The sequence below is a fragment of the Eschrichtius robustus genome, chromosome X (genome assembly GCF_028021215.1).
Source record: "Eschrichtius robustus isolate mEscRob2 chromosome X, mEscRob2.pri, whole genome shotgun sequence".
NCBI lineage: Eukaryota > Metazoa > Chordata > Mammalia > Artiodactyla > Eschrichtiidae > Eschrichtius > Eschrichtius robustus.
The window spans coordinates 133,539,393-133,566,616 of NC_090845.1; the positions used below are offsets into that span (position 1 = coordinate 133,539,393).

General features: G+C 47.0%; 1 protein-coding gene across 1 annotated transcript; it reads left to right on the top strand.

Moving 5' to 3' along the window:
• On the top strand, positions 1-26,828 carry NSDHL (NAD(P) dependent steroid dehydrogenase-like). Its single transcript, XM_068533611.1, has 8 exons — positions 1-84; positions 6,581-6,695; positions 10,386-10,544; positions 17,238-17,384; positions 20,582-20,710; positions 23,165-23,307; positions 24,540-24,642; positions 25,460-26,828. Exons 2-8 carry the CDS (start codon positions 6,624-6,626, stop codon positions 25,790-25,792), a joined length of 1,086 nt encoding a protein of 361 aa, XP_068389712.1. The 5' UTR covers positions 1-84; positions 6,581-6,623; the 3' UTR covers positions 25,793-26,828.
• Positions 26,829-27,224: the final 396 nt, after the last annotated feature.

A 27,224-nucleotide genomic window follows, 5' to 3' on the forward strand; every position in this document is an offset into this window, starting at 1 on the left:
AAAAGGGTGGCTGCAGGCCGCTGGAGCTGTGAGGGTGCAGGCTGCGGACGCGCTGGGGACAGCCAGGGGGCCGCCTACGGACGGGTAAGGGTTGCGACCTCGTCCTTGTATCGGCGACAGGACTGGAAGGGTTGGGTGGGGCGATCCGGGTCGGGGACTCTCTGGTCTGGCCTGAGATTGAGTTAGGGTCAGAGAGGCCAGAGAAGACCGTGACCTTTCGTGTTGGAGCAGACACTGTACTCACGGGGCAACTGAGACCCAGAGAAGGGAAGGGACGTGCCAAGCCTTGTCGCAGAGGTTCGGACGTCTGGGAGTTAGCGGCCAAATGCAGCTGAGGCTCTTTCTTTGAGCGTGTCCCTTCAAGAGCGCCCCCTGCCTCTCAAGTAGGTTCCAAGACAGGATCACTTTAGTTCTCGCCTGGCTAAAAGCAGCCCAGGAAAGTGAGCTGGAGGCCTGGGAGCGGACTTCGAAGGGAGTGAAGCAGATATGAGCGTGAGAGGGAGCAGGTCATCAAAATATATTCTTTTTGACACCCAAACACTCAAGGTGGATAGTGAGGAGCATTGCAGGCGGAGACACCTCCTGAGCAAAGTCACAGGAGTTTTGGAAGTGTGAGACCTGCTTGGAGAATTACAAGGGGACGTGCGCCAGGGTATGAGATGAGACGGAGCTGCTGCGGCAGTGGAGCTGGAGGTCCACGGTCTGCCTTCAGCCAGCTCAGTGTAAGGGCACTTCTTGGCTCTCAGCCCTTACCTGCTTCCCCTCTGGGCAGGGGACAAAGCATAAGTTTCTCAGGCTGAAAAAAGCCTGAGGTTTATTGACATTCGTTAAACGAGAGTGTTCGCCGACCTTCTGCCCTTTACCCTCTTCCTCTTTGAGCATAAACCAGGTACAAAACCTTGCAGTCATATTTGACTCTTTTCGTGCCCCCTTCCCATTAACCAGCCTCCAAGTTCTATCCATTTTCCCCCTTAAATGCCGTTTCTTTTCTCTTTCCCACCTCTGCTGCTCCTCTCCCACTTCAGGCCTTCAGCAGCAGCCTCCCTATGAGTACAAGCCAGACAACCACCCCCTCTGTTTGACTCACGCCCCCAGGGCCTTAGAACTTGACTTAGGGATCGCCTCCCCGCCTGGGTTTACCCTCATCGGAAGTCAAAGGCACTTCTGCAATGTTCTGCTAAGCCTGACTCCCACCCCAGATGCTGGACTCCCTGAATGTCTGTGCTGTGCAAGGTTCTGTTTGGCAATGGCCTTGTGAACGAGGGAATGTATGAGTGAGTGAGCTGACACCAGGGTGCTTTTTTTTACAACTTTTTGACAAGTTACAGCTCCCCTTTTACCCCTGGGGCTTGTTTCAGCCCTACAGCAACTCTGAAGTCTGTGGGAAGGATCGCTGCTCTACAGATGAGGCCTCTTAGACCAGCCGCAGCAGCACAGTTCAACCCGTACTCTCCATTCCAGGGTCCTTGCTGGCCCTCCAGGGGCTCACAGCCTGGCGGGCCAGGACAGATGTGGCGGGGAGAAAGCCTAAAGCTGTGTGCTATGCTGGGATGAGGACAGAAACCTGTTCTGAGGAAGCTGCTCACCTTGCCTGGGGAGGGGGAGGAGGTGTCACAGAGGTGACAGCTGAGCAGAGCATCTCACTGTGGAGAGGACAGGGGGGATATTCCAGGTGGAGGGAACAGCATAAGCTAAAGCTCTCAGGCAGGCTGTTGGCTTTGTCAGTGGCCACCACGAATTCAAAATCAGGGCCTTTCTGGGTCCTAAAAGTAAATAGACCAGCAGAGAGATGAATGACTGACAGAAGCACAGAGACACCTCAGATCCATGAAAGGACAAGATTGAGCTGATTGAGACTTTGGGGGAAGTGGTGGGAAGCCTTGGATGCTGTTGGCGGTTTTCTTGCACAGACAGGCGTCGTTCTTCCACAGACTAGGATACCGAGCTCGCGGTGGCCACAGTTTAGCTTCCTGCACTGAGTCTGCGGACAGCAGCAGGCCAGGCCCCAACTACCCCAACACACCCCTCTGAGCTGCTCTGGATTTCCCCCTCACAAAGAGCCTGGTCTCCCACATTTGCGAAGGAAGGAACACTTGTCTCTATCTGGTTCGAAATGGACAGACTTTCCCGTCCTTTTGTCCCCAGGACTCACTAGCTGGGGACTCTCCCCAGCAGGAAGGCGGTGATGGGCTCACTCCCTTCTCTCTGTATCTAATCCTATCAGTGGCCTTCCTCCGCCTTGCCCAGAAGTGGAGCCAGGCACTTGAGTTTCCCTAATAGAAGATGGTTCTCTTCCTAGATTCTTTTTAGCCTAAGACCTTGTCCCAGTGTGTATAGAGGAACAAGGGCATACGTACTGGTTTTAATTCAGAGACCTATCATTTTAAAGGAAAAAGACTTGAGGCTTCTGATGTGTGAACCTTAACAATGCCAGCCCTTAGAACGTTGCTCTTTGGGGTCTTATTTTTTCACTTACAGCTGTTCGTGTGAGTGTATGTGTGGTACAATAGACAGAACTGAAAATTTACCATTTTAACCATTTTGAATGTACAGTTCAGTGGCATTAAGTATGTTCACATTGTTGTGCAACCATCACCACCATCCGTCTCCAGACCTCTTTTCATCTCGTAGAACTGAAACTCTATACGTACTAAGCATCACTCCCCGATTCTCCCACTTCTCCCAGCCCCTGGCACCCACCCTTCTACTTTCTGTGTCTATGAATTTGACTACTCTAGGGACCTCATGTAAGTAGAATCATATAGTATTTGTCCTTTTGTGTCTGGCTTCTTTCACTTAGTATAATGTCTCCAAGGTTCTTATTTCACTTAGCTTAAGTTCATCCATGTTGTAGCATGTGTCAGAATGTCCCTTCTTTTCATTTTTATTTTATTGTTGTAAGAACAATTAAGATGAGATCCACCATATTAATAAATGTTTGAATGTACAATAGGTACAACACACCTCTAGAGCTTACTCATCTTGCTTAACTGAAACTTTCTGCCCATTGATCAGTAACTCCCCCTTTCCCCCTCCCCCAGTCCCTGGCAACCACCATTCCACTCTTTGATTCTGTGAATTTGACTACTTTAGATACCTCATATAAGTGGAATCATGCAGTATTTGTCCTTCTGTGACTGGCTTATTTCACTTAGCATAATGTTCTCAAAGTTCATCCATGTCTCATATAGTGGAATCTCCTTTTTTAAGGCTTAATAGTATTCCGTTGTGTGTATATACCACATTTTCTTTATCTATTCATCCATCAATGAACACTTAGGTTGTTTGCATGTTGGCTATTGTGAATAGTGCTGCAGTGAGCTTAGGAGTACCCATATCTCTTCAAGATTCTGGCTTCAACTCTTTTGAATATATACCCAGAATTGGAATTGCTGGATCATATGGTGGTTTGGTGGTTCTATTTGAATTTTTTAAGGAACCTCCATACTGTTTTCCACAGTAGCTGTATCGTTTTTGCATTCCCACCAACAGTGTACAAAGGTTCCAGTTTCTCCACATCCTTGCCAACACTTATCTTTTGACTTTTTGATAACAGCCATCCTGACAGGGGTGAAGTGGTATTAATTGAAGTTTTGTTTTACATTTCCCTGATGATTAATGACATTGAGCATTTTTTCATGTACCTGTTGGCCATCTGTATGTCTTCTCTGGAGAGATGTCTGTTCAAGTCCTAAGCTCATTTTCTAATCAGGTTATTAGTTTGGGTTGGGTTTTTTTTTCTTTTTTTTTTTAACTATTGATTTGAAGTTCCTAATACAGTCTGGAGATTAACTCCTTATTAGATATAAGTTTTGCAGATATTTTCTCCCATTCCATAGTTGCCAGAATTTCCTTCCTTTTTAAGGCTGAATAATATTCCATTTTATCTATTTATCCATCAATGGACGCTTGGCTTGCTTCCACCTTTTGGCTGCTGTTCATAGTGCTGCCATGAACATGGGTGTACAAATATCTGTTCAAATCCCTGCTTTCAGTTCTTTGGAGTATGTACCCAGATGTGGAATTGCTTGATCCTATGGTCATTCTATGTTTAATTTTTTTAGGAACCACCATACTGTTTCCCACAGCAGCTGCACCATTTTACATTCCCACCAACAGTGAACAAGGGTTCCAGTTTCTTTACATCCTTGTCAACACTTGTTATTTTCTGTTTTCTGGGTTTTTTTGATAATAGCCATCCTAACAGGTGTGAGATGATTGCTCACTGTGGTTTTGATTTGCATTTCCCTGATGATTAGTGAGGTTGAGCATATTTGCATGTGCTCATTGGTCATCTGTAAAGTATATCTCTTTTGGAGAAATGTCTGTTAAATCACAACTATTCTTGGTGTTCATTTGGACGGGAACATATATCACATGGGGGATTTAGGTTGCAGGGGAGGGGGGCTGCCAGTGGGATCTGATTCATTCCCTAGGCTAGACCTGGGTACCCAGCCTCTAGAGACAACTAAAGTATCACCAAAATTCTTATCTGGCTTACAGTATTTACAAACTTTAAAATAATTTGTATATAATTTGAGACAAATTAGATTTGATTTTGTTTTTGTTTTTACAAGAGGCTGGTTTGCTGAGAATTGTATGTGCATTATTTGAAAGTTATGTTATGGATCCACGGGAGCAGGAAGGGTTTCTTCTTTCACCTCCCAGGTCTTCCCCTAGAGATCAAGGAAGGGAACAGGCTTTAAGGCTTCTTGCTTTTGTAGTAGTACAGGGGAGCTGTGGAATTGGCGGCTGTGCTAACTGGATTTCAGGACTGCTATAACAAAGTACCACAAAGTGGGCGGCTTCAAACAACAGAGATTTATTTTTTCACAGTTTTGGAGGTTAGAAGTCTGAAATCCAGGTTTCAGGGCCAGGCTCCCTCTGCAAGCCCTAGGGGAGGATCCTTCCTGCCTCTGCCAACTTCTGGGGGCTCCAGGTGTCCCTGGGCTTGTGACCACAGCACTCCAAATGCTGTCTGCCCTCTCATTTCCTCATGCTTCCCTGAGTATCAGGAGAGATTGAGTAAGAAACCAGCAGTGGGTATTGGTGAGTGTAACACCACCAGAAAAATAACAAACCCATTTGCCCCCAGTGAAGCTCCTGCATCTTAGATGGGTGTCTGTGTGTATGCGGTTGAAAGCAGAAAGCATGGGTGCGTACACACACCGTGTATTCATGAGTCCAGTGGATGTGTGAGGGCCAGGATATAGTGGTGAGCAAGACAGGACCTCTAGGCACACTGTTCGCTAGGCCTTGGTGCAGGCGCCCAGATCCTTGTTCCCTGGCTGATGCACATTGAACCAAATGAATAAAAAGTTCACCAGCCACATCTGTTTAGGGAGAACAGATGACAGGGCCATCTGCCAACACAAAGAGGATTATGGTGTACAAGACAGACGGGATAAGCATAGAACTACAGGTGAACTTTGCTTATTCATTAATGTGCGTTCTAAAAAGTTCTGTGAAAAATGAGGTTTTGAAATATATTTCCTGATAACTTCCATTATGGTTGCAGAAATATGTTTCCCCAAAATGGCTCCATCAGACATTGAGGATCCTAACATCCATTTCCAGGCCACAAAATCAGCTCCTACAGGGACACATGGCAGTGAGTGTGTGTGTGTGTGTGTGTGTGTGTGTAATTGGGTTGCCTGCCTGCCACCTCCTCACTGAAGAGTGTTCTCTGAATCTAGCCTTTTGCAAGCAGTTAGACTTTCTTTGTCATGGATTTTGCCATCCCCGGTGTTAGGGGATCTGTGACTTAGGTGAATTGACCACTGCCAAGAAAGCAGATGCAAGACCAAATGCATTGTAACCCCAAATTGAACGGCTTCTCTTTGTTTGCAATTCAGTGGTTTGGTCTTGTTGTGGGACTTTATCACCTGCTATGCTTCGCTACTGTCTCCTGGTTATGAACTGCTGGGTCCCCACCATTCTCTGACCACTTCCCGAGGGTTTCTGATGGCCCCAGACACTCTGAGTTCTATGTGTGGTCAGGGTGGCTTTAATCCCACCAGGAAGGAGAGCTCTGTCTCTTCTTACTCCTCCTCCTCCCAGCACCCCATGCCCTGGCACCGTGGGCATGAGCACTGAGTCTGTTTTATTGAGCTGCAGCCAAGAGACATGGCTTGAGCAGATTGCTACACTTTCTGACAGTGGCAGGACTGGAACCCGGGCCTCCGCGGGTCTGTGCGTTTTCCCACTGCGCTGCCGCCGTCTACTAGTCTACTGATCGACACGAGAGAAATAGACAATAATTGAAGTGCTGTGGGAAAAGCTGGGATGTTAGACATATTCTTTTCATTGTAACTGATGAATGAGATTATTTAACTGGCTTCCTGTTTTGCCTGTAGCCAAATATACAGTGAGTTATGGGCCCAGTCAGGCCCTTCTCTGAGGGCAGCCTGCATCACAGGAATGTTCGCTGAGTGCTTCATCCAGCAGCTGAAGCTGTGGTTGAGCTCTTTGTGAAAACTCCATGTGTGTGTGTGTGGCGGGGGGGCATCCACACAAAACACTAACAGCTAAAAGATGTTTCAGTTTATATAACATGTCTGTCTCTAAATATGTCTTTAAGGAGAGAAAAGTTGACTGCAGACAGGGCCAAATTTGCAGCTGAAATGGAACAAGCAGCTGGTGAGCCAGTACGAGACCAGGGCACATGGACACATTTGACAGAAGACATTCCAAAAGTGAGTACGAAAAGGGTTAACCAAAACCAGGTAAGGGGAAAGTCGAGCACATACATACCAACAAGACATTGATATGTAGCTATGGGTTAAAAATCGTATTTGGTTCATTTATTAAATCAATCAATGTTGAGTATTGTTTCTTTATAGAAGATATATATCTTTATTTAAGGCACCAGTTATTTATTGCTGTGTAACGAACTCTGTCAGAATGTAGTGGTTTAAAACAACACCCATTTCTTTGTTCACGATTCTACCGGTTGGGCTCGGCCCAGCGGGGGGCGGGGGTTCCTTGGTGGGTCTCCCCTGGGCTTGCTCTCGCAGCCGCTCTCGTGGGGACCCTGAGGTGTATGTTCCAGGCAGCCTCACACACATGGCAGTAACTGCTGGCTGTCAGCTGGGTGCCTCGGTTTGCCTTCACGTGGCCTCCAGCAGGTTAGACTGTGCTTCTGGGTAGAATGGCAGAAGCCTTTCCAGGGCCAACAAGGGCGGTAGCAAGGCCTCCTAAAATCTAGCATCGCAAGTGTCAGAAGGGACTTGAAGGAATTGTCAGGCCTCTTGGAGATTTTTCCATAAAGATCTGCACAGGGTGGGTTGGATTCACTTTTGCTGAACGAACACTTCAGAAATGAAATCACACCAAAGTAAAAAACGTGTTTATATCAAATGTTAGTAAATTAAGGATTCCCAGGAGGTTGCCAGAGGTCACCAGATCACCCTGGTTTTAGTGTACAGCTCAGAGTAAGGCCTTCTCTATGCCTCCGTAGTTGAGGGTTAATCTGAGATTCTAGTGCTCAGACAAACCACCAGAGCTCCTTGCCATCTGTAGTTCATTATTTGTGTGAATCAGGATTTTACTGATACTCAGCAACCAAAAACAGATCTGGATTCGGATGGTTGTTCGTTCTCATTGATTGACTTTATAGGAAGTAAAAGTTACACAAAGTACTAAAATAAAAAGAACACTTTCACCCTAACTTATATATACATTCTGTGTAAGACTTCTCTGAGAAAACGGCCCACGGCTAAAGACAAGGGAAAACAGAAAAGGCTGGAATAAACCCAGTGACCTGTAGCATTCTCTTATCTCAAGATCATATTGCAATGAAATAGTATGTCTAGATGGCTTTCTTTCCTATTCTTAAAACTGTCTCCAAGATGTCGATTTTATAACTCCCGGCAGTAACCCATTCTTGAGTCTCGCTACCTGTTTCCAGTCTGGAGTTTCATTCTTACTTGTTAGTGCATATTCCTTCTTGTCTGCTGGGCCCACTTGCCCCATACCATCTTTCATGGCCATGAAAAGTTAAGTGGTTATTTCACATGATCTCCTGTAACCGAATACCATGGTTCCATCCCACATCTGACTTTTCTGGGGTAAATGCCAGCTCCGTTCTCATCATTACAAAACTCTCTGTGGCACAGCTGCTGACCCACGCTTCCCAGGCAGTATTGGCGCAACATTTCAATATAATAAAAAAATCCATGTCACTGTCAAAGAGAGGAGTACGGATTGCTCACACTTAAAATCATGAAACGAAATTGCACTGGACATAATAGCAAGGTTATTTGATTTTTTTAAAGTTAGACTATCAACCTTTTGAAACAACTGTAACTAGAGATTGCAGATAATATAAACAAGAGACTCTGAAATCCTTTGGGATGCCCTTAGACATGTCTAGTTCAGACTCTCTTTGGGCTCAGGCAAACTTTTACTAAACCAAGAAAAAGTAGCTTGGGAAGCAAGGAGGCTCAGAGTTATTCTAAAAAACTGCATTTGCCTGTGCAGCTGACTTGGGGGGAGTGGGAGGAGAAGGGATTGCCGAAAGGGGGATCAAGTGGGATTTGTATAATTTCATTTGCCTATGACCTGGGGGTGTGTTAGAAATTTTAGTAAAGGTGCAAATAATGTAGCGTGCTATGATTACATGTATATGGCAGTAATTGAAGCATAGACAAGAATGGGCTTAAAAGATAATTTGGTGGGGGGGTGGGTGGCATAGTGAGGCTGACTCTGTCAGGAGATTACAAATGCCTGAACAAATGATGCTAAAGCTACAGAGCCATCTACAGATGGCCTGGTGGACTCCAGTAACAATACCATTCCAGATGGGACGACAGGTTGAGAGGGGCAGATCCATAGAAGAGGCTCTGGCACCCCTGTAGTCTCCTGCATGTCTCAATTATATAGGCATTTAAGGCATACATAGCAGGTTGATTGGTTGGTTGGTTTTTTTTTTTTTAAAGAAATCTCCATTTTAATTTTTATTTATTTATTTATTTATGGCTGTGTTGGGTCTTCGTTTCTGTGCCAGGGCTTCCTCTAGTTGCGGCGAGCGGGGGCCACTCTTCATCGCGGTGCGTGGGCCTCTCACTGTCGCGGCCTCTCTTGTTGCGGAGCACAGGCTCCAGACGCGCAGGCTCAGTAGTTGTGGCTCACAGGGCCCAGCCGCTCCGCGGCATGTGGGATTCTCCCAGACCAGGGCTCGAACCCGTGTCCCCTGCATTGGCAGGCAGACTCTCAACCACTGCGCCACCAGGGAAGCCCTATTGGTTGGTTTTTTAATCAGGAGCAGAATTTCTTTAAGATCTCTACTTACCATCCCCAACTTTGATTTACTGTACGTGAGCTCAGGGAAGAATGGGGGTTTGTCATCTGAAGGAAGCCCAGATATGGTTTTCCAAAGACCCCAGGGAGGAGGGATATAACAGGTCCTTCATCGGGGACCCTTATAGCCAGCTTCATCAGCGTACACCAGCTACAGTTTTGCATCGACTCCCTGGAGTCAGAATATTTAAGTGCCTGCAGGTGGTGCACTGTCCTTCCTTTATCCCCAATTACCAGAGTTGGAATTTAGCCAAAAGAGTGCACGTGTTGCGGAAACTGAAATGTAAACACCATAGCTCTCCCCTAATTTGTCAACTTCCTCAGAGCTCAGGGAAGGGGAAGCAAAGCCCTGGGCCTGGCTGATGGACAGCTCACCCATCCTCCCTGCAGCCCCACCAGGAGATCCCATCAGGCGACAGCACAGACTTACATGGATGTGCTAAGGCGAGAAGGGGTTAGGTGACGAGCCCAAAGCCGCACAGCCAGCCCTATAGTGGTTGGGGAGCAAAGGGGGCTGACTTTCCCCTGCAAGTAAGGAAACTCTGCTTTCTTCTTTCTGATATTTTAAGTGCACACTGTCAATTGAGTGGGTGGCATGTTTTGATTTGTTTTGTTTTTCCGTTCATGTGTGTGGTTGGTTGGTTTGTTTGTTTGCTTTTTGCCTTAGAAGTGCCCATGGATCAGCTATTGGGAGCAAGAAGGTGTCATTTTTTTTTTTTTTTTTTGCCACACTGCACGGCTTGTGAGATCTTAGTTCCCTGACCAGGGATTGAACCCGGGCCACGGCAGTGAAAGCACCGAGTCATAACCACTGGACCGCCAGGGCACTCCCCTCAGGTTGTCCTGTCTAACCAAAGTCTGCCTCAGTATCATTTGCTATCCTGTCTCTCCTGATCGCAGGAGAGAAGGTTGGCATTGGTGATAGGACACCAGAATTATATGAAGCTTCCAACTTGGTTCAAGAAGAGTTTCAAACTAAGCGATGGACCTGCCATCGCAGTGGCTCAGGGTCTGTGAGTCCAGGCCCTCAATAGCTTCCAGTTCTCAGCACACCCATCCCCCCTGCCATCCCTCCCTTTCTGCAGGCCATGAAATGCACAGTGATCGGAGGCTCTGGGTTCCTGGGGCAGCACATGGTGGAGCAGCTGCTGGCAAGAGGCTACGCTGTCAACGTGTTTGACATTCGGCAAGGGTTCGACGATCCCCGCGTGCAGTTCTTCCTGGGCGACCTCTGCAGCCAACAGGTAACAGACCACCCAGCCTTGCCGATTGCCCCAGGCCCCTGAAGGGAGACTACCAGACTGACCCTGCTCAGAGGCCAGCCAAGTTGTTGTTTCCAAAAGAAAAGTTTTTTTGAAAAATTGTAAAGTTATAGGAAAGAATTTAACACACACCCACACTGTTACTAGTGAGAATGAGTAACTGTCATCTCTGTCACTCCTACTCCACTCTGCCCTGGTAGTTCGAAGGTAAGTGTGGCCAATACATAAATGAGTGGGTGTAGCTGAGTAGCAATAAAACTTTATTTACAAAAAGTTGTCCACGGGCCATAGTGTGCCGACTGCGGCCCCAGAGTGTGTATCCAAAAGTGCAATTGCTGGAGTTTTTTTTTTAATTGAGATATAATTCACATTCCATAAATTTCACATGTCTAAAGTGCACAATTCAGTGGGTGTTAGTCTGTTCACAAAGTGACGCATCCCTCACCACTACGTAATTCCAGAACATTGTCATCACCCAAAAAGGAAACCCCAGGCCTGCTGGCAGTCATTCCCCGTTTCCTGTCCTCCCCACCCCCCCGCCAGCCCTTGGCAACCATACATCTCCCATCTCTATTCTGGACACTTCACATAAGTGGAATCATAATATTTGTCGTTTTGTGACTGACTTCTTTCCCTTAATGTTTTCAAGATTTAGCCGAGTTATAAGGGTGTTAATATTTTGAATTTTAAGATGTTGTCATTTAAGTTCACAACAGCCATGTGGTAGGATCCCGATTGCTCATGTCCTGGCCAGCACTTGGTATTCTTAGACTTTTTGGTATTGCCATTCTGGAGAGTGTGAAGTGCTACCTCAGTGATGCTTAGTGTCACGTGTCCTCCCTGCATGGGTGGCTGGGCTCCATGCCTTTTGCTGATCCTCCCCTGTGAAATGCGTGTCGGTGACCTTCGCTCATTTGCCTTTGGCTTCACCTTGTTTTCCCTAGGGATGTGTAATTCCTTTCTATTGGAGACAGTGCTTTGCCTGTTGTATGTATCACCGTGGCTTCCTTCAGCCTGTCACTGGGCTCTTCTTCTTGGCTCTGGCATCATTGGCTATAGTTTTATTTGTTTGTTTTGGATTTTAAGGCCATGGCTTCCCCTGCAGCCCTGTCAAATTCCAGGCTGTCTTCTTTACCCCACCCTCCCCACCTGTGGGCCTGGAGATGGGGTAGAAGTCTTCCTTGTTCGTCATCACTGCTTCTCTGACCCTGACGTGAGCTCCCTCTGGCTTTGAAGGTAATACCAGCAGGCTGTACATACCCCAGTAGCCTTCCTTGTGGCCATGACCCACAGCCACCCTCTCCCTTTCCCAGGTGACTCCATCTCATTTCTCAGTGATTTTAGCTCCTGGCCAAGGTCAACCTCATCATAATTGTTGGCAGGTTCAGCATTCACACATATGATCCTGCCAGTACCCTCGCCGTGGCCTCCACTCCTGTTGTCATTCCCTAGACCCAGACCTCGGTCATCCCCAGTAAGTGTGTCCTCTCCGTGATCTCACTTACAGGCATTGCACTGTGAGCCCCAGCTCCTGCCTTTCCAGTTCACAGCCTCTAAGACCTCCACTCTACCAGGTCTGTGACCCACCCAGGCATCTGGCCCTTTCCCACTATCCCTCACCCCATTCAGAGCCTCCCTGCCAAGTCTATGGCTGATTTTCTCTTGCATGATTCTCAGCCCTCTTACCCTTTTCTTCTCATTGTATGTATCAGTCAGAGTTCTCCAGAGAAATAACCAGGGACACATGGATTGTGGGGGCTGGCAAGTCTGAAATTTGCAGGACAGGCAGGCAGGCTGGAAGCTCAGGCAGTCCTGAGGCAGGTTTTCTTCTTACCGAAACCGCAGGTTTTACTCTTAGGCCTTTCAACTGATTGAATGAAGCCCACCCAGATTATCAAGGATAGTCTCCTTTGATTTCAAGTCAACTGATTGTAGATGTTAACCACAGCTACAGAATATCTTCAGAGCAGCCCCTGGACTAGTGTCTGCTGGAAGAATGGAGACAGCCACATGGACACATAAACCGCCCCATCATGCTGTACTTCCTGGGTTAAACCCCAGCCCTGGTTAAATCCAGTTCTACCTCCCTGGGGGGGTCTCTGTGCAGCCAAACGGGGCTGGAGAAGAAAATACAAGCTTGTTGCCTCTTTCTTCACGGTCGTGGTCTTCAAGCGGCCCATGTACCTTCCGGCACCATATCCACAGACCTACACTCTGCACGTGCTTAGCCCTGGAAATGGTCCAGGCAGCAGCTAGAGCCCGTGTCTTCTCCCCTACTTGGTGATTCCTCTAGGGATTCTCCACCCTCTCTCCTTGATCAGCAGGTTGTCCTTCTACCAGATCCCAGCCATCAGCACAGCATCACCGTCTTAAGAAAACAGAACACCCTGATGCGGCCTTAGCTACTGCCCCACTTTCCCCTCGTGGCCATTTGTTCTCAGCACCTCTGACTGCTTCCCTCCATTGCCTCATAGCAGCACTCCAGCTAGGTCTTCACCTAACAGCCACTGACGCAGCCACCAGGGACCTGGAAGTGACCAGATCTGGTGGCCACACCGTGCTTCTCATCTGCCTGGACCCTTCCGCAGCATCTGATAGTTTCTTCACTCACCACCCGCTCATTTCTCCTCCTGCCTCACCAATTGCCCCTCCTCAGTCTCCTTATCTCTGTAATTTCTAAACTTGGCAGGATCCAGGGCTTATTCCTTAGATCTCTTTTCTCCAAGCACACTTAGTGTCCTGGTGAATCCACTCTGGCTCACAGATTAAATACAGTCTAGAAGCTGATAAGCTCCAAGCTTGAGATCTCCAGCCTCGTATCTTTCCAGCTGCCTGCTGGGTATCTCTCTTTGTGCTGTATCTAAAATTCAGCTCCTGGCTCCCTGCTACAAGCTGGCCCCCTCCCCCGCCACAGCCAACCTGCTCCTACTAAAGTCCTCACCATCTTGATAAATGCCCACTCTGTCTTTCGGATTGCTTTGGCCCGAAACTTTAGATTTATCCTTGATTCCTTTCTCTTCCATACCCTCGATCCCATCCATCACCAAATCTTGTTGACTCCACTCTCAAAGTAGATCTCCAATCCATCAACTTCTCACCCCTTCCATTACCACCCTGGTCCAAGCCACCACCCTTTTAACGCATAAATCAGACTTCAGGGCTCCTCTGTTCAGAAGCCTCCAGGGGTGTCCAGTCCTATTTACAGCAAACATACAGACCTGAATAATCACCCACAAGGCCCTGCGTGATCCAACCTCACCCGCTCCCACACTCCCCCTCATTGCTCCGGTCCAGGTACACAGGCCTCCTTACTGCTTCTTAAACTCACCAACTGAGTTCTTGCCTCGGGACCTTTGCACTCGCTGCTCCTTCTGTCAGGAATGCTCTTCGTGAACCGCAGAGCTTGTTCGGGAAATTCCTGTAAGTCTTTGAGCACCTTATGCTGAGCATCCAGCCCCTCTGGATCTCCCTTACTCTGCTTTGTGTTTCTGTGTAACACTTGGCACTAGCTGATATACTCTGTGTAAACTTAGGTATCTGTGCCCCCCGCCCAGAGAATGTACCCTCCTTGATGGCAGGGATATGCTTGCATTTGATCACTGACATGTCCCCTCAAAGGAGACAGGCTCCTTAGCAAACTTCAGCTCCCCTCCAAACCACTTCCCCCCAACTCCCATGCTATCGTTGCCAGTATTTCGTTTCCAGATTTTCTTCACCCTGAAGATGGTGAAGGACGAGGGAGGGATGAACTGAAGTCTCCACTCATCAGCACGTCTCCTATCCCATTTCTCTCTCCCAGGTTCCTTCCTCTTCCTGCTGAAGCATTTCCTGTAGCATTCTCCCCAGCGAATATCTGTACACAGTAAACTCGCTGAGTCCTTTTATGCCCGAAAATGTCTCTATTTTCCCCTCACTCATAAATGCTAGTTGGCTGCAGGTGGAATTCTAGTTTCACAGTTTTCCCCCCATCGCTCAATCTGAGCATCGTTCCTTTGTAGGTCAGCTGAGTTTTCCTCATGACTTTTAGGATTTTCTTTTTTGTCCTTTATGGTCTGTAGAGAATATCTCTAGGTCTGAATTTTAGTTTTCTTTTAGAATCCTACTCAGCACCTAGTGGGCCTCATTTTGAGAAAATTCTTCAAATATTGACTCTACCCCCATTCTTTCTGGAAGCCTTACTGGACATACAGTAAAGTCTTTCGTTATATTCTACATGTCTCTTAGTCTCTCCTCCATGTGTTCTTTCTCCTTCTGTCTTTATAATATTTTATAGATTCCCTCTATTCCATATCCACTCACAGCCAGGCCTGTTTCATCTGTATCCCCTCCGCACCCTCAGATTATTTTAAAGCCAAACCTAGACATCTTGTCATTTTTTTTGTAAATATTTCAGTATTTGTTGCTAAAAGATAAGAATCCTTTTAAAAAACACAACTCCATGACCACACCTAAAACGTATTGACAATTCCTAAATTTCTAACCAGTGTTCAGATATCTCTGAATGTCTCACAATGTTTTTGTATAGTTGTCTTTCCAAATAAGGAACCAAAAAGGTTGAGGAATATTGCAGTCAACTGAAGGGGCAGGACAGGAATGAAGTGTTTAAGTCTCTCTTAATTTATAAGTTCCCTTTCACATTTTAAAGCTTTAGATTGTTCATTGAATAATGGATGCTTATCATAAACCATGGTCTGGATCTTGCAGATTTCAACCCCGTGGTGTTGTTGAACATGTCTGTGTAGATTATATTAAATACATTAAAATTATTTTCACCTGTTTCTTTTTACTTTTTTATGTTATTTTATTTTTTACTTCTATTTATTTAATTATTTTGGCTGTGCCACACAGCTCGCGGGATCCTAGTTCCCTGAACAGGGATTGAACCCAGGCCCCCCCAGCCACCCCGCAGCGGAAGCACAGAGTCCCAACCACTGGACCGCCAGGGAATTCCCACTTTTTCCTTTTTTAATGTGGCTACTACAAAATTTGAAGTCATATCTATGCTTTGTATTATATTTCTAGTGGAGTAAAGACTGCATCTGATTCTGGTTTGGTTTTTTTCCTTTAGGGCATCATGGATTGATACCCCAATAGCCATAAGCACACCTAGTGCTCAGATTTTGCTTTCTATACGCCATTGCCCATAATAGGAGCCAGGGCTTCTTGGGAAAATAGCCTATGCAGGACTCTGGGGCAGGGGTAGGTAGTATAAGGTGAGCCTGGAATATTTTCTTAGGACAAAATTAAGGAAGTACTCAAAAACTAATGAGAATATGTCAAAAAGACACAGGAACCAATTTGAAGAGCCTCCACTGGCCAAATCTGGGACACTTTGAGCCTCACAAAGTATAATAGTAGTGGATTACACAGAGGGAAAGGTACCTTTTTGATGGGCAGAATCTGGCAGCCATCACGTTAACCAAATGATTGGATCAACATCACCAAAGGTGGGACAGACAGCCGTCTTGCTCCTCCTGGGTGATGCCCTGAGAAGATAATAATGTCACTGGTGTGACATTCTTGCCAAAAGTATTAAATCTAAAAGACTAGTCCAAATTGAGGGGACATTATTGGGACAGTTGGGGAAGTTTGGATAGAGACTAATTATTGGATAGGAGTATCCTGTCTGTTACATTTCTTGCATACAATCAATGTTTTGTGGTTATTTAGGAGGATGGTGAAGACTTGAGAGGCTAAGTGGCATGATGTCTACAGCTTACTCTCAAATGGTTTCAAGGAAAACCATCATGTCTACATAGAGAGAATTGTGGCAAAATGCTAATAATCGGTGGATCTAGGCACATAATTCATGGTTGTCTTTCTTTTGGTGATGTTAGTATCTATTGATCATTCCTAGATCTTATTACTTAGTTAAGGTTTCACAAAATGGTGACACGCTATTATTCTCTCTTTATTTCTTAGCTCAAATCTTTGTACCTTGTGCAGATTAAATGCTTGACTCTTTCCCTTTATTTGCCACTTTGCAAAAGGAATTCTTACTCTTACTGGGGATCAAATTGTCCCTTCTTTTTTGGCTAGTGGGAGCGTCTTCAGGTTGGCTCTCGAGTCCTTTCAACAGGAATTATTTTCTGGTGCGACAAGGTGTTCCTGGCTTATCTTGTCTGTTTCCTGCCCCAGATCTGCAATCAGCCATTGATCTCAGGAGCTCTGCTTCCCTGTAGCAATAAATTGAACGTCCATGTTTTTGTCTCAGGTTACTGTTTTATGTCTAGTTTCACAGAAAGGAATGCTGCTGTGTATTGGGGATTTACACTGTCTTTTCATATGATTCATAATGTGTATCTATGGGCTCATCTTCCCCAGGAGCTTTAACTCCAGGTGCCCTGAATTGTGCCCCACCCACCCACCACCCATGAGGCACAAAGGCAAAGATGCTGCCTTTCTCTGGATCCCACAGGCTTCTCTTGCCCCAAACCAGTTTTTATTTGGGCCCAGGTAATGGGGAGGGGGGCGGTTAAAGGGACAATATGGTTTCTGTGCCATGTACTTATGTGTTGTTTGACTCTTTTACAATGAGAATGTATTTCTGTGTTGATTGTAGAATTATTAAAGGGCAAGACACCTACATGCCCCAGATTGGAGAGTGGTAATGTGAGGAGGGTGTTTACTTGTGTAAAGCAGGAGTGATTTTTTGGTCTTTGTTTGCTTCTCCAGGATCTGTACCCAGCTCTGAAAGGTGTAAGCACAGTTTTCCACTGCGCATCGCCCCCACCATCCGGTAACAACAAGGAACTCTTTTACAGAGTAAATTACGTTGGCACCAAGAATGTCATTGAAACTTGCAAAGAGGCTGGGGTTCAGGTAAGGGGAAGGCTGGAATGAGTGCTGTCAGGAACGTGTGATGGCCCTTTCCAAGTGTGTGGGGACCAGGGCTCTGTTCTCTTCCTGGGCCTAGCCAGGCTTGCTTCCTAAAGTGTTGTGAAGAGCCTAGAAATTCAGCCCTGGGACCTGCTGAGCATCTGAACAGACCATCTGAGGACCCTAAGGTTTATTAGTCTTGGTTAAAGAGCTACAAAATTTAGAAATTGCTTGTATTTTTTTTTATTGTGGCTTAAATATATATATATATATATATAATATAAATATATATAAAACATAAAATTTACCATTTTAACCATTTTTAAGTGTACAGTTCACTGGCATTGAGCACATTCACACTGCTGTACAACCACCACCATCCTCCGTCTCCAGAACTTTTTCATCATCCTAAGCTGAAATCTGTACCAATTAAACACTAACAGTTCCCTCCTCCCCCAGCCCCTGGCGCCCACCATTCTGCTTCCTGTCACTGTGGATTTGACTCTAAGAACCTCATAGAAGTGGCATCAAACAACATGTGGCCTTTTCTGTCTGACTTACTCTACTTAGCGTAACATCTTCGAGGTTCATCTATGCTGTAGCAGGTGTCAGAATTTCCTTCTTTTTCAAGGCTGAATAATATTCCGCTGTAGAGATGGAGCACATTTTGTTTCTTCATTCATCCCTTGGTGGACACCAGGGCTGTTTCCAAGTTTTGACTATTGTGAATCATGCTGCTGTGAACATGGGTGTGCAAGTATCTGCTCCACTTTCTGCTTTCATTTCTTTGGGGTAAATATCCAAAAGTGGAATTCTTGGATCATACAGTAATTCTGTGTTTAACCTTTTAAGGAACTATCATACTATTTTCCAGACTTTGCTTATATTTTCAAAGGAAAACAAACTATTTCATTTTAGCCAATAGAAACCTGCTATAACTCAGACCCGAGAGGGTACAGTGTCCACCACATTGTAGCTTGCTGCATTGTTATAAACCCTGGTTCTCTGGATCACCTTTATGGGGCACCAGCCACTGGACAAAACAGCTTCCTATCAGCCAAACCCCCGACTCTCACAGTGACATATGCCACAGATGCTGTGTGAACAAGAAAAAAGACTGAAGTGAGCCAGCTGGCATAACAAGAACAGGCGGGAAAGGAGCTCTTTGGGGCTCGGTGCCCTGGAAAGGATCAGTTATAGTAATCGTGACCCCTTACGCTTTGCAAATGACAAGACCCTTTCTCCTGCAGTTGTCACCTGATTTGCTCCTCCATAGGTAACCAGGGGCTACTAATGTTGCTTAATATGTGAGGAACCAGACTGAGACATCAGACCCTCTGATGCCGAATCCCAGACTCCTTACTACTCTCTACCATGCTTGTATAACTGGAGCTCTGTGAATTACACTGCTGCTGTTTTTGTTTTTTTGTTTTGTTTTGTTTGTTTTGTTTTGTTATTTTAACATCTTTATTGGAGTATAATTCCTTTACAATGGTGTGTTAGTTTCTGCTTTATAACAAAGTGAATCAGCTATACATAAACATATATCCCCATATCTCTTCCCTCTTGCGTCTCCCTCCCTCCCACCCTCCCTATCCCACCCCTCTAGGTGGTCACAAAGCACCGAGCTGATCTCCCTGTGCTATATGGCTGCTTCCCACTAGCTATCTATTTTACATTTGGTAGTGTATATATGTCCATGCCACTCTCGAAGGAACAACTGCTTTTTTCCATTCATTTATTGAGCAACAGACATGGCTCAAGGACAAGTAATAGACCAATGAAACAAATAGATGTCGTCCCTTGATGGAATCTAAAAAAAAAAATGGTCATGAAGAACCTAGGGGCTGGACAGGAATAAAGACGCATAGCACAGGGAGATCAGCTCGGTGCTTTGTGACCACCTAGAGGGGTGGGATAGGGAGGGTAGGAGGGAGACGCAAGAGGGAAGAGATATGGGAACATATGTATATGTATAGCTGATTCACTTTGTTATAAAGCAGAAACTAACACACCATTGTAAAGCAATTATACTCCAATAAAGATGTTTAAAAACATGAAAATATAATATTTTACAAAATTAAAAAAAAAATAATTTGTTTGTGTATTCTTAGCCCTTTGCTCGCCCATATACATTTTAGAACTAGCTTGTCGAGTTCCTTGATAAAGCCTGTTGGAAATGTTACTGTAATTGCCTCAAACCTAAAGGTAATTTGGGAGAGAGTTGATATCTTTCAAATATTGAGTCTCCGTATCCATAAATACATACATAATATGTCTATTTATCTCTCTCTTTAATGCCTTTCAATAGAGCTTTATACTTTACTTCATAAAGGTTTTGTACATCTTTTGTTAAATTTATTCCACGTACCTTGCTTTTGGTGGTTGAAATATCTTTCACATTACATTTTCAACTGCTACTGCGTAGGAGCACAGTTAAATTTTGTATATCGATTTTGTACTCAGCAACTTTGCTGAACTCTAATATTTTCTGTATATTCGTAGTGCTTTGTATGTAGACATTTGCAACACCTGTAAGTGGCAATAATTTTGTTCCTTCTTTTCAAATCATTATACTTTGTTGTTTCCCTTATCCTACCATGCTGGCTAGGACTTCCAGGACCATGTTGAATAAAAGTGATAAAGATGTGATTCGAGCTAATGGTGTTCAGTTTAGAATGGGCTGCCCTTAACCAGATAGCTAGAAGCTAGGAACCCTCGTAAGAAAGCAACTTCCTTTCAAATAGCATTTCACCAGTGGGCATGTGCATGTGCCCATTCGTGTGTGCTGACGTGCCAAGGTTGGGATCGGAATCACCAGGGTCTTTTGCAGACAGGCATCTCCCTCGAAGTTTGTGGGCTATCCTTCCCCCATGGAGAATCACTCCCATAGTGAGATAGCATGAATAATGGAAGTCTGTTCTATCCCTTGGTTGTGATAAGAGGGGGGAAAATGTGAAATTCACTGTTTTAGAGTGTGATACCATAATGTGTCTCAAATCCTCATACCTGCAAAAGATGGTGATCTTTGCATTATTTTAAGAAGGCCTGAAAAGGGAAGGCATCATAGTAAAGAATCTGTATGGGGCAAGGGTTGTGAACACGTGCCATTTGATTCTCTTTCCTACATGACCATCGTGGTGTTTAAACAGCGATCGTTCCTGACTCATATTTTTAAATCTTCTGTTCTCCTCTGCCAGAAACTCATTTTAACCAGCAGTGCCAGTGTCATCTTTGAGGGTGTCGACATCAAAAATGGAACCGAAGACCTCCCTTATGCCATGAAACCCATTGACTACTACACGGAGACGAAGATCTTACAGGAGAGAGTACGTACCTGCGAACTGGTTGAGTGAGTGACAGACGAGGTCCATGAACGTCTACAGAATTTAGATTCTTAAGAAGAATGTTTATGAACATAGGAAGTTAGTATTCTGAAGCCTAATATGTAAATTGGGAAGTAAAATTTGTGGATGGAATTCAATTTCAAAGATAGTAACAGAAAAAATAATAACATAATAGCTTAACGTGGCCAGACGCTACTCTGTGTATTTTATGAGGAGCTGCCTCATTTAAACTTCGCAATGACCCCGTAAGGCAGGTACTGTTATCGTCACCAGGTTACAGCGGAGGACAGTTGGTGCAGAGAGATTTGGAAGCTTCCTGAGGTCGCGCAGCTCTAGAGCCTGCACTCAACATCTATACCATGCAAGTTTACTGAACTGCTCCAGAAATCAGACAATTTATGACGACCCAAAGTGGCAGGCAGAACTCAGGCTAAACACTCAAGTGTGTTTTGATTTGAACACACCTTCCTAGTGGCACTCTTGCACCCCCTGTCCTTTTTTTTTTAACATCTTTATTGGAGTATAATTGCTTTCCAGTGGTGTGTTAGTTTCTGCTTTATAACAAAGTGAATCAGTTATACATATGTTCCCATATCTCTTGCCTCTTGCATCTCCCTCCCTCCCACCCTCCCTCCTTTTTTTTTGAAGTTAAACAATGGAAGGCTCTTGCTTTATTTTAAGGAAAAGTACTTTTCCACTTGGCAAGCCAGCTTCACCAGGGAGCCCCTGGTTGTAGCAGCAGTCTGGGCCAAGTAACAGAGGCTGTGACAGTAGCCAGCTCCGGGACTAACGTCCAGGAGAATATTACCCTGAGGACACCCGATACTGCAGGCCATGGACGCTCATCGGCCACAGGCAGCTCACCTTAGCCAGGCAGCTGTGAGTTTGCCTCTCCCAGCTGTTGGCAGCGGGCCACGCCTACTGAGGTTTTCTTTCGCAGCCGGTACGTATGGAACCAGAGCTTAACGCCAAATTGGCCAGAGTCCCCCTGCGCAGCCCGAGTGTCAGCCGCCTCCCATCTGTTTGCTATTACTCCAACTCAGAAAGTCCCAAAAGAGCTCATCTGCCGGGAGACCCAAGGGCTTCCCACTGCAGCGGATGGAGGCCTAGCCTTTTGCCAGCTCCAGTCCTGGGTCTGCCCGCCTGCTCCTTGGAGCACAGAGAGCCTCACGTAGCTCCCACCTGCTCAGACTTGACCCAAGGAGCGCTAAAGCTTCCACTGGGCCCCGTGCACCCTCCTCCAGGGCTCCTGGGTCTCTCGCCCACTGGGCTCAGGTGCTGCAAGTGGCAGCTGTGGTTCAGACCATCGTCATGTCACTTGCACTGACTCTTGGGCGCTCTGCTGGCAATAAGCTAAGCCTGTAAACGCCTCTGGCAGTAACTGTCCTGGAGCCTCCAGTTGGCGGCAGATGTCAAGCCGCTGTCGGCTCTCAAACGTGCTGACAGATAATAGATGGAGTGTGGTGTTACCTAGGACTCCTGGAGCTTTCTTCTCTTTAGTAACAGAGATGAGCCTCGGCTAGAGGGCATTTGAAGGCTTATTTAGTCATTTCCTCCGTCGCTGTGGGGACCAGGGCCTGGTGGGGAGAGGAGAGGCAGCTCCACCTTCGGGTAACTCCGATCATTGTGAATGCAGTCAACAAGTAGCTTAAGCTCACTGGACCAAAACGTGAACAAGGATTTTGCCACCACAGAGTAGAAATCCTAGGTGAGGTGGGCCATCTCGTTTCAGCAGCACACAGCCCTGGCAGCAGTACCATCGTGATCCCCATTTTTAACAACAACCTATCAGATCCTTTGGGAAGTTTTGTTCCCTTTGAGACAAAACTTGTTTCTCTGTACGTGAAACCCTTAAGTTCTAGCTTGTACATTAAGCCACACAGAACATGGCTCTGAGGATTCACCCGACATGTTGGTTCATCTGTTTAGCTACTGAGTTGCTGCCCTGTTTCTCCCACACCCTCCACCTTCTCAGCCCCTTCTTCCTGGCCCAGTTGGGTTCATCAGAGTCCCTTCCTAGGAGGTGGTACTCAGTTCTGACCACAACAGCCCAGGACTGGTGGAAACGTACAGTTGGCACATGGAGCTTAAGTCAGGAGCTGGTTTGGTGGCAGCAGCCTTACTGAAGGCCCCCAGCTAACTCATTAACTGGATCTCTCAGATATTTTCCACAAACTGCTGCATTCACGCATTTTAGTGTTTAAACCCAAACCCAGGCCTTTCTGTTGGATTCTACTGGTTTCGACCCAGCTCTCTCCTGTGTTTTCAGATTTGGGTGTTGGAGTGGGGAAAGGGATACAGAAGTAGTCCCGAATTGTAAGTGTCGCTGACGTGGGTCTGCAGCCCAGGGCAGTGGGCGGCGTCCGTGCCCCCGTGCGAGGACCTGTCCCCCGGGGAGCATGTCTGCAGCCCACAGGTCCCTTTGCTCTCCCGCAGGCGGTCCTGGGTGCCAACGATCCTGACCGGAATTTCGTAACCACAGCCATCCGCCCTCATGGCATTTTTGGCCCAGGGGACCCCCAGTTGGTCCCCATTCTCATCGAGGCGGCCAGGAAAGGCAAGATGAAGTTCATGATCGGGTAAGTTGGCTGCTCTCCTCCTACCCGCACCCCCTGCCCTGGACACAGTCGGCTCTTTCCTTCCGTGGCCTTCTCTACTGCCCGCTGTTCGTTTCCAGGGGCTGCCACAACAAATGAGGCTTAGAACAACAGAAATGGATTCACTCCCAGTGATGGAGGCCAGGACTCCAGAATCCAGGTGTGCGCAGGGTTGGCCCCCACCGGAGGCTCTGAGGGAGAGTCTGTTCCAGGCCTCTCTCCCAGTCTCGGGTGGTTGCCAGCATCCCTTGGCGTCCCTTGGCTCGTAGACCCGTCACTTCAGTCTCTGCCTACATCTTCACATGACATTCTTTTCTCTGTGTGTCTGTATCCAAACGTCCCTTATGAGGACACCAGTCATTGAGTTTAAGGCCCACCCTACTCTAGTGTGACATCATCTAAACTAATTACATATTCACAGACCTTATCTCCAGATAAGGTCATAGTCACAGGTTCCAGGGAGACATGGATTGTGGCAGGACACGCTTCTGCCCCATGAACCCTCTCAGGTAGGCTGCGAAAATATTTGTGTCCCTGTTTGGAAATTCCGGAAACAGGCTCAGAGGGGAAACAATTGGCCCAGGGTTAAGGGCCAAGCCCTTCGCTCTCCTTGCATCTAGGAAGGCGGGGGAGGTGTTAATATTCCTCCTCTGGGCAAGTGCAGGTGGGAGGGCCGCTGCAGGTGATGAGACTGGGACTGTGTCCCCAGTATACCTTTCCTTCCCCCCTCCCTCCCTTCCTTTCTTCCTTCCTTCCTTCCTTCTCTTTTCTCCCTTTCTTTCCCCCTTTATCCCTGTGCCTTGCCACTTTGCCTCCCTGCCTTTCACTTGGCTTCCCTGCTGTGGGATTAGAAAGAGATAGTAGAAAACTCTGAGGCCAGAGCAAGGCATTAGCCCAGAGTGCCCTGGAGGGAGTTCAGAGCTGCTGCCCTAATTAGAGCCCAGAGCAGACAATACCAGTGTTGGCCACACTGGGATGGAGCACGCAGGGCATGGGACTTGCAGATTCATTGGTGGGCCCTTAAATATCCCACTGGCCCTGAGGGCCTAGGAGCCCTGGCCTCCTGCACATCTTCAACTGTTATGGATGCCCAGGTGTGCCAGGGGCCGGCATTGCCAAGGCGGGCCCTGGCCCTGGGTCCATGTGCAGGGGCTCTACCAGGTGTGCAGCTACGTGCTCCCGGTGCAGGGAACCCATTCCTTGTGCACCTGCAGGAACGGGGAGAACTTGGTGGACTTCACCTTCGTGGAGAACGTGGTCCACGGACACATCCTGGCTGCAGAGCAACTCTCCAGAGACACAGCCTTGGGTGGGAAGGTAAGGCACCTGCTTCTACCTGCTCGGCAGCAGCCGGCCCACCCTTTCCTGCCCTGTGTGTCCGCCTGCCTTCACAATTCTCCTCCCAGTGATCGGACCCACTGGCAAATGGCTTCTGTGACCCTGCATCCTGGCAAACCTGCTTTAGGATCCCACTGGGCCACGGTTGCGCCCCTCTGGTAGGGTGAGGTCAGCTCTCACGCAGAGATGAGAGAGCACACGCGGGCTCGTTTCACTCCCACTCCTAGGGCCCCCGTCTTCTTTGTTTCTCACTCCTACCTTTGGAATCCCCCGTATTTGGGCCTCATTTTTTTCTCCTGGACCTCTGCCATTTTCCCACTCCTGTAACTCTCAGTGTGGCGGGGGTATGGTGGTATGGCTTTTAGTTTACACCAAAGACAGCACATTTCAGAAATGTCATATGACCCGTTCGTTGCATCTGAAGATAAGATGATTTACTGCATTTACCATGATTAACACAATTATTAAATTAACAAACGTACCTTCCCAAGTGCAATCTAAGCTTCGCTTGAAATCCTGTCATCGCCTGAAAGCTGCCTGCAGCTGCAAATCAAAAAGGCCTGTCAGCCACTGGCTCATATTTGCAGACTTGAGGACCACGTGAAATGCTGCGATCTGTGTAGGCTTAATAACCGCCTCACTTTTGAGCTGCCTTGCAAAGGAACTGGGGCGGGCAGGCAGGGAGTGGCCACTGGTTTCTCAAAATATTGGTCCTGGCTGAGCTCCAAGCTCCAAGCATGGCCTGCTGCGCCATCCTGCTGGGGAGCAGTTCCTAACTTCTCCTTCCCCCCTGCAGGCTTTTCACATCACCAACGATGAGCCCATCCCTTTTTGGACTTTCCTGTCCCGCATCCTGACAGGCCTCAATTACGAGGCCCCCAAGTACCACATCCCCTACTGGGTGGCCTACTACCTAGCCCTCCTGGTGTCCCTCCTGGTGACGGTAATCAGTCCCATAATCCAGCTTCAGCCCACTTTCACACCCATGCGGGTCGCGCTGGCTGGCACATTCCACTACTACAGCTGTGAGAAAGCCAAAAAGGTCATGGGCTACCGGCCACTGGTCAGCATGGATGACGCCGTGGACAGGACTGTGCAGAGCTTTCACCACCTGCGGAAGGTCGAGTGAGGCGGCCTGGAGCCCGGGCCCTTCCACGCGTTCCCCAGCCGACGACTCTCTCCTTCCAGTGAGTTTCTTTCTCCTCCGGCCGGTTCTATGAGAGCACACCCACCCTTCTGTGACTCCGAGGGTGGCAAAATCAGCGAAATCAGCAGACGTTTCTTCGTTTCTTCGTAGGACTGGATTTGGATTTCTTAAAATAGGGCAGCTTCCTAGTCTACTGTTCTGTATTCTCTCCCTCTCCCCCACCCGCTTCCTCCTGGGTTCCTTATTCCAGTGGCTTTGTAAACAATCAAGCCGTAGGGAAGAAACAAGCCATTTGCTGATTGAGGAGGGGGTCCTAGACTTACTTCCATGCAGACTGTTCAAGGAGCCACAGATGACAGATACCCTAGAGAAAAGCAGAAGTTATAAACACATGGTGAGGCTTCAAGTGTACATTTTAAATAGACCCAGAGTTTAGAGCAACAACTTTTAAAAAGCTTGAATGACTGTAAACCCCCCAAATCCCTGGGGAGAAAAGCTACCGGTTGTTCATCTCCTTACATGCTCCCAAGTTCTCTCTCAGGTACAGCTGGTGTGCCTGCCTGCAGTATTTTTTCATACAACATTCTTTCATGGACACCTTTCTCTCTATCCACAGAGCCCTGTGTCCTTTTAATGGCAAGGTGGTGGTCTGCCCGAGTGGCATGCCGTTTCAAGCTGTTTAGCACCTCTCCTAGCATGGGACATTGGGCAGTTTGACAGTAAGCCATGGAAAAGGTCAGAGAGAAGAGTGCCTCCTTTATCTGCTTGGAGTTTGGGCAGAAACAGCACGAGATGATGCAGAAAGGGCTACTTCCCTGCAGCTCATGCGCATAGAACCCTTCAGGCCAGTTTCCAACAGTCAGCACATATAGTGATTCAGCGTTCTTTATTTTCTGATGTTCTGCTTACAGAATCTGGTTTCTTCTCAGACTCATTGAAATGTAACCTTAAAGACTTCTGTTTGCTTCTCTGCCTTTGTGCAAGGGTGGGGAGACTGGAATAAAGTGAAGGTATTGTACATGCCGTGCAGTTTGTGTGATATGAACTTGACCCCCACCTGGGGGGAAACTGAGCTACTGGGATGGGGGGGGGGACACAAACAGAAATAAAACAGGGTTTTTGCCCCTAAGGCAGTTAGAACAGAGGAGTTAAGATAGATACGTTCACAAGCCCCTATAATAGCAGGTAGGAAATGATAGACACACTCGAGACGAGGTGGTGTAAGTTCAGAGGAAGGATACGTGGCTTCCAGCCAAGGCCTTGAAGGATGGATAAAGAGTAAGTAGGTGCAGGCCCCTAGATGGCGTTTCAAGGTAAAAGGTAAGGTTCACAGGCATTGGCTTGTCATAGTTTCATTAGCAATGTGTTGCCTCTCAGATTCAATGAAGTACAGAAAGGTCCAGCTGGCCTTGGA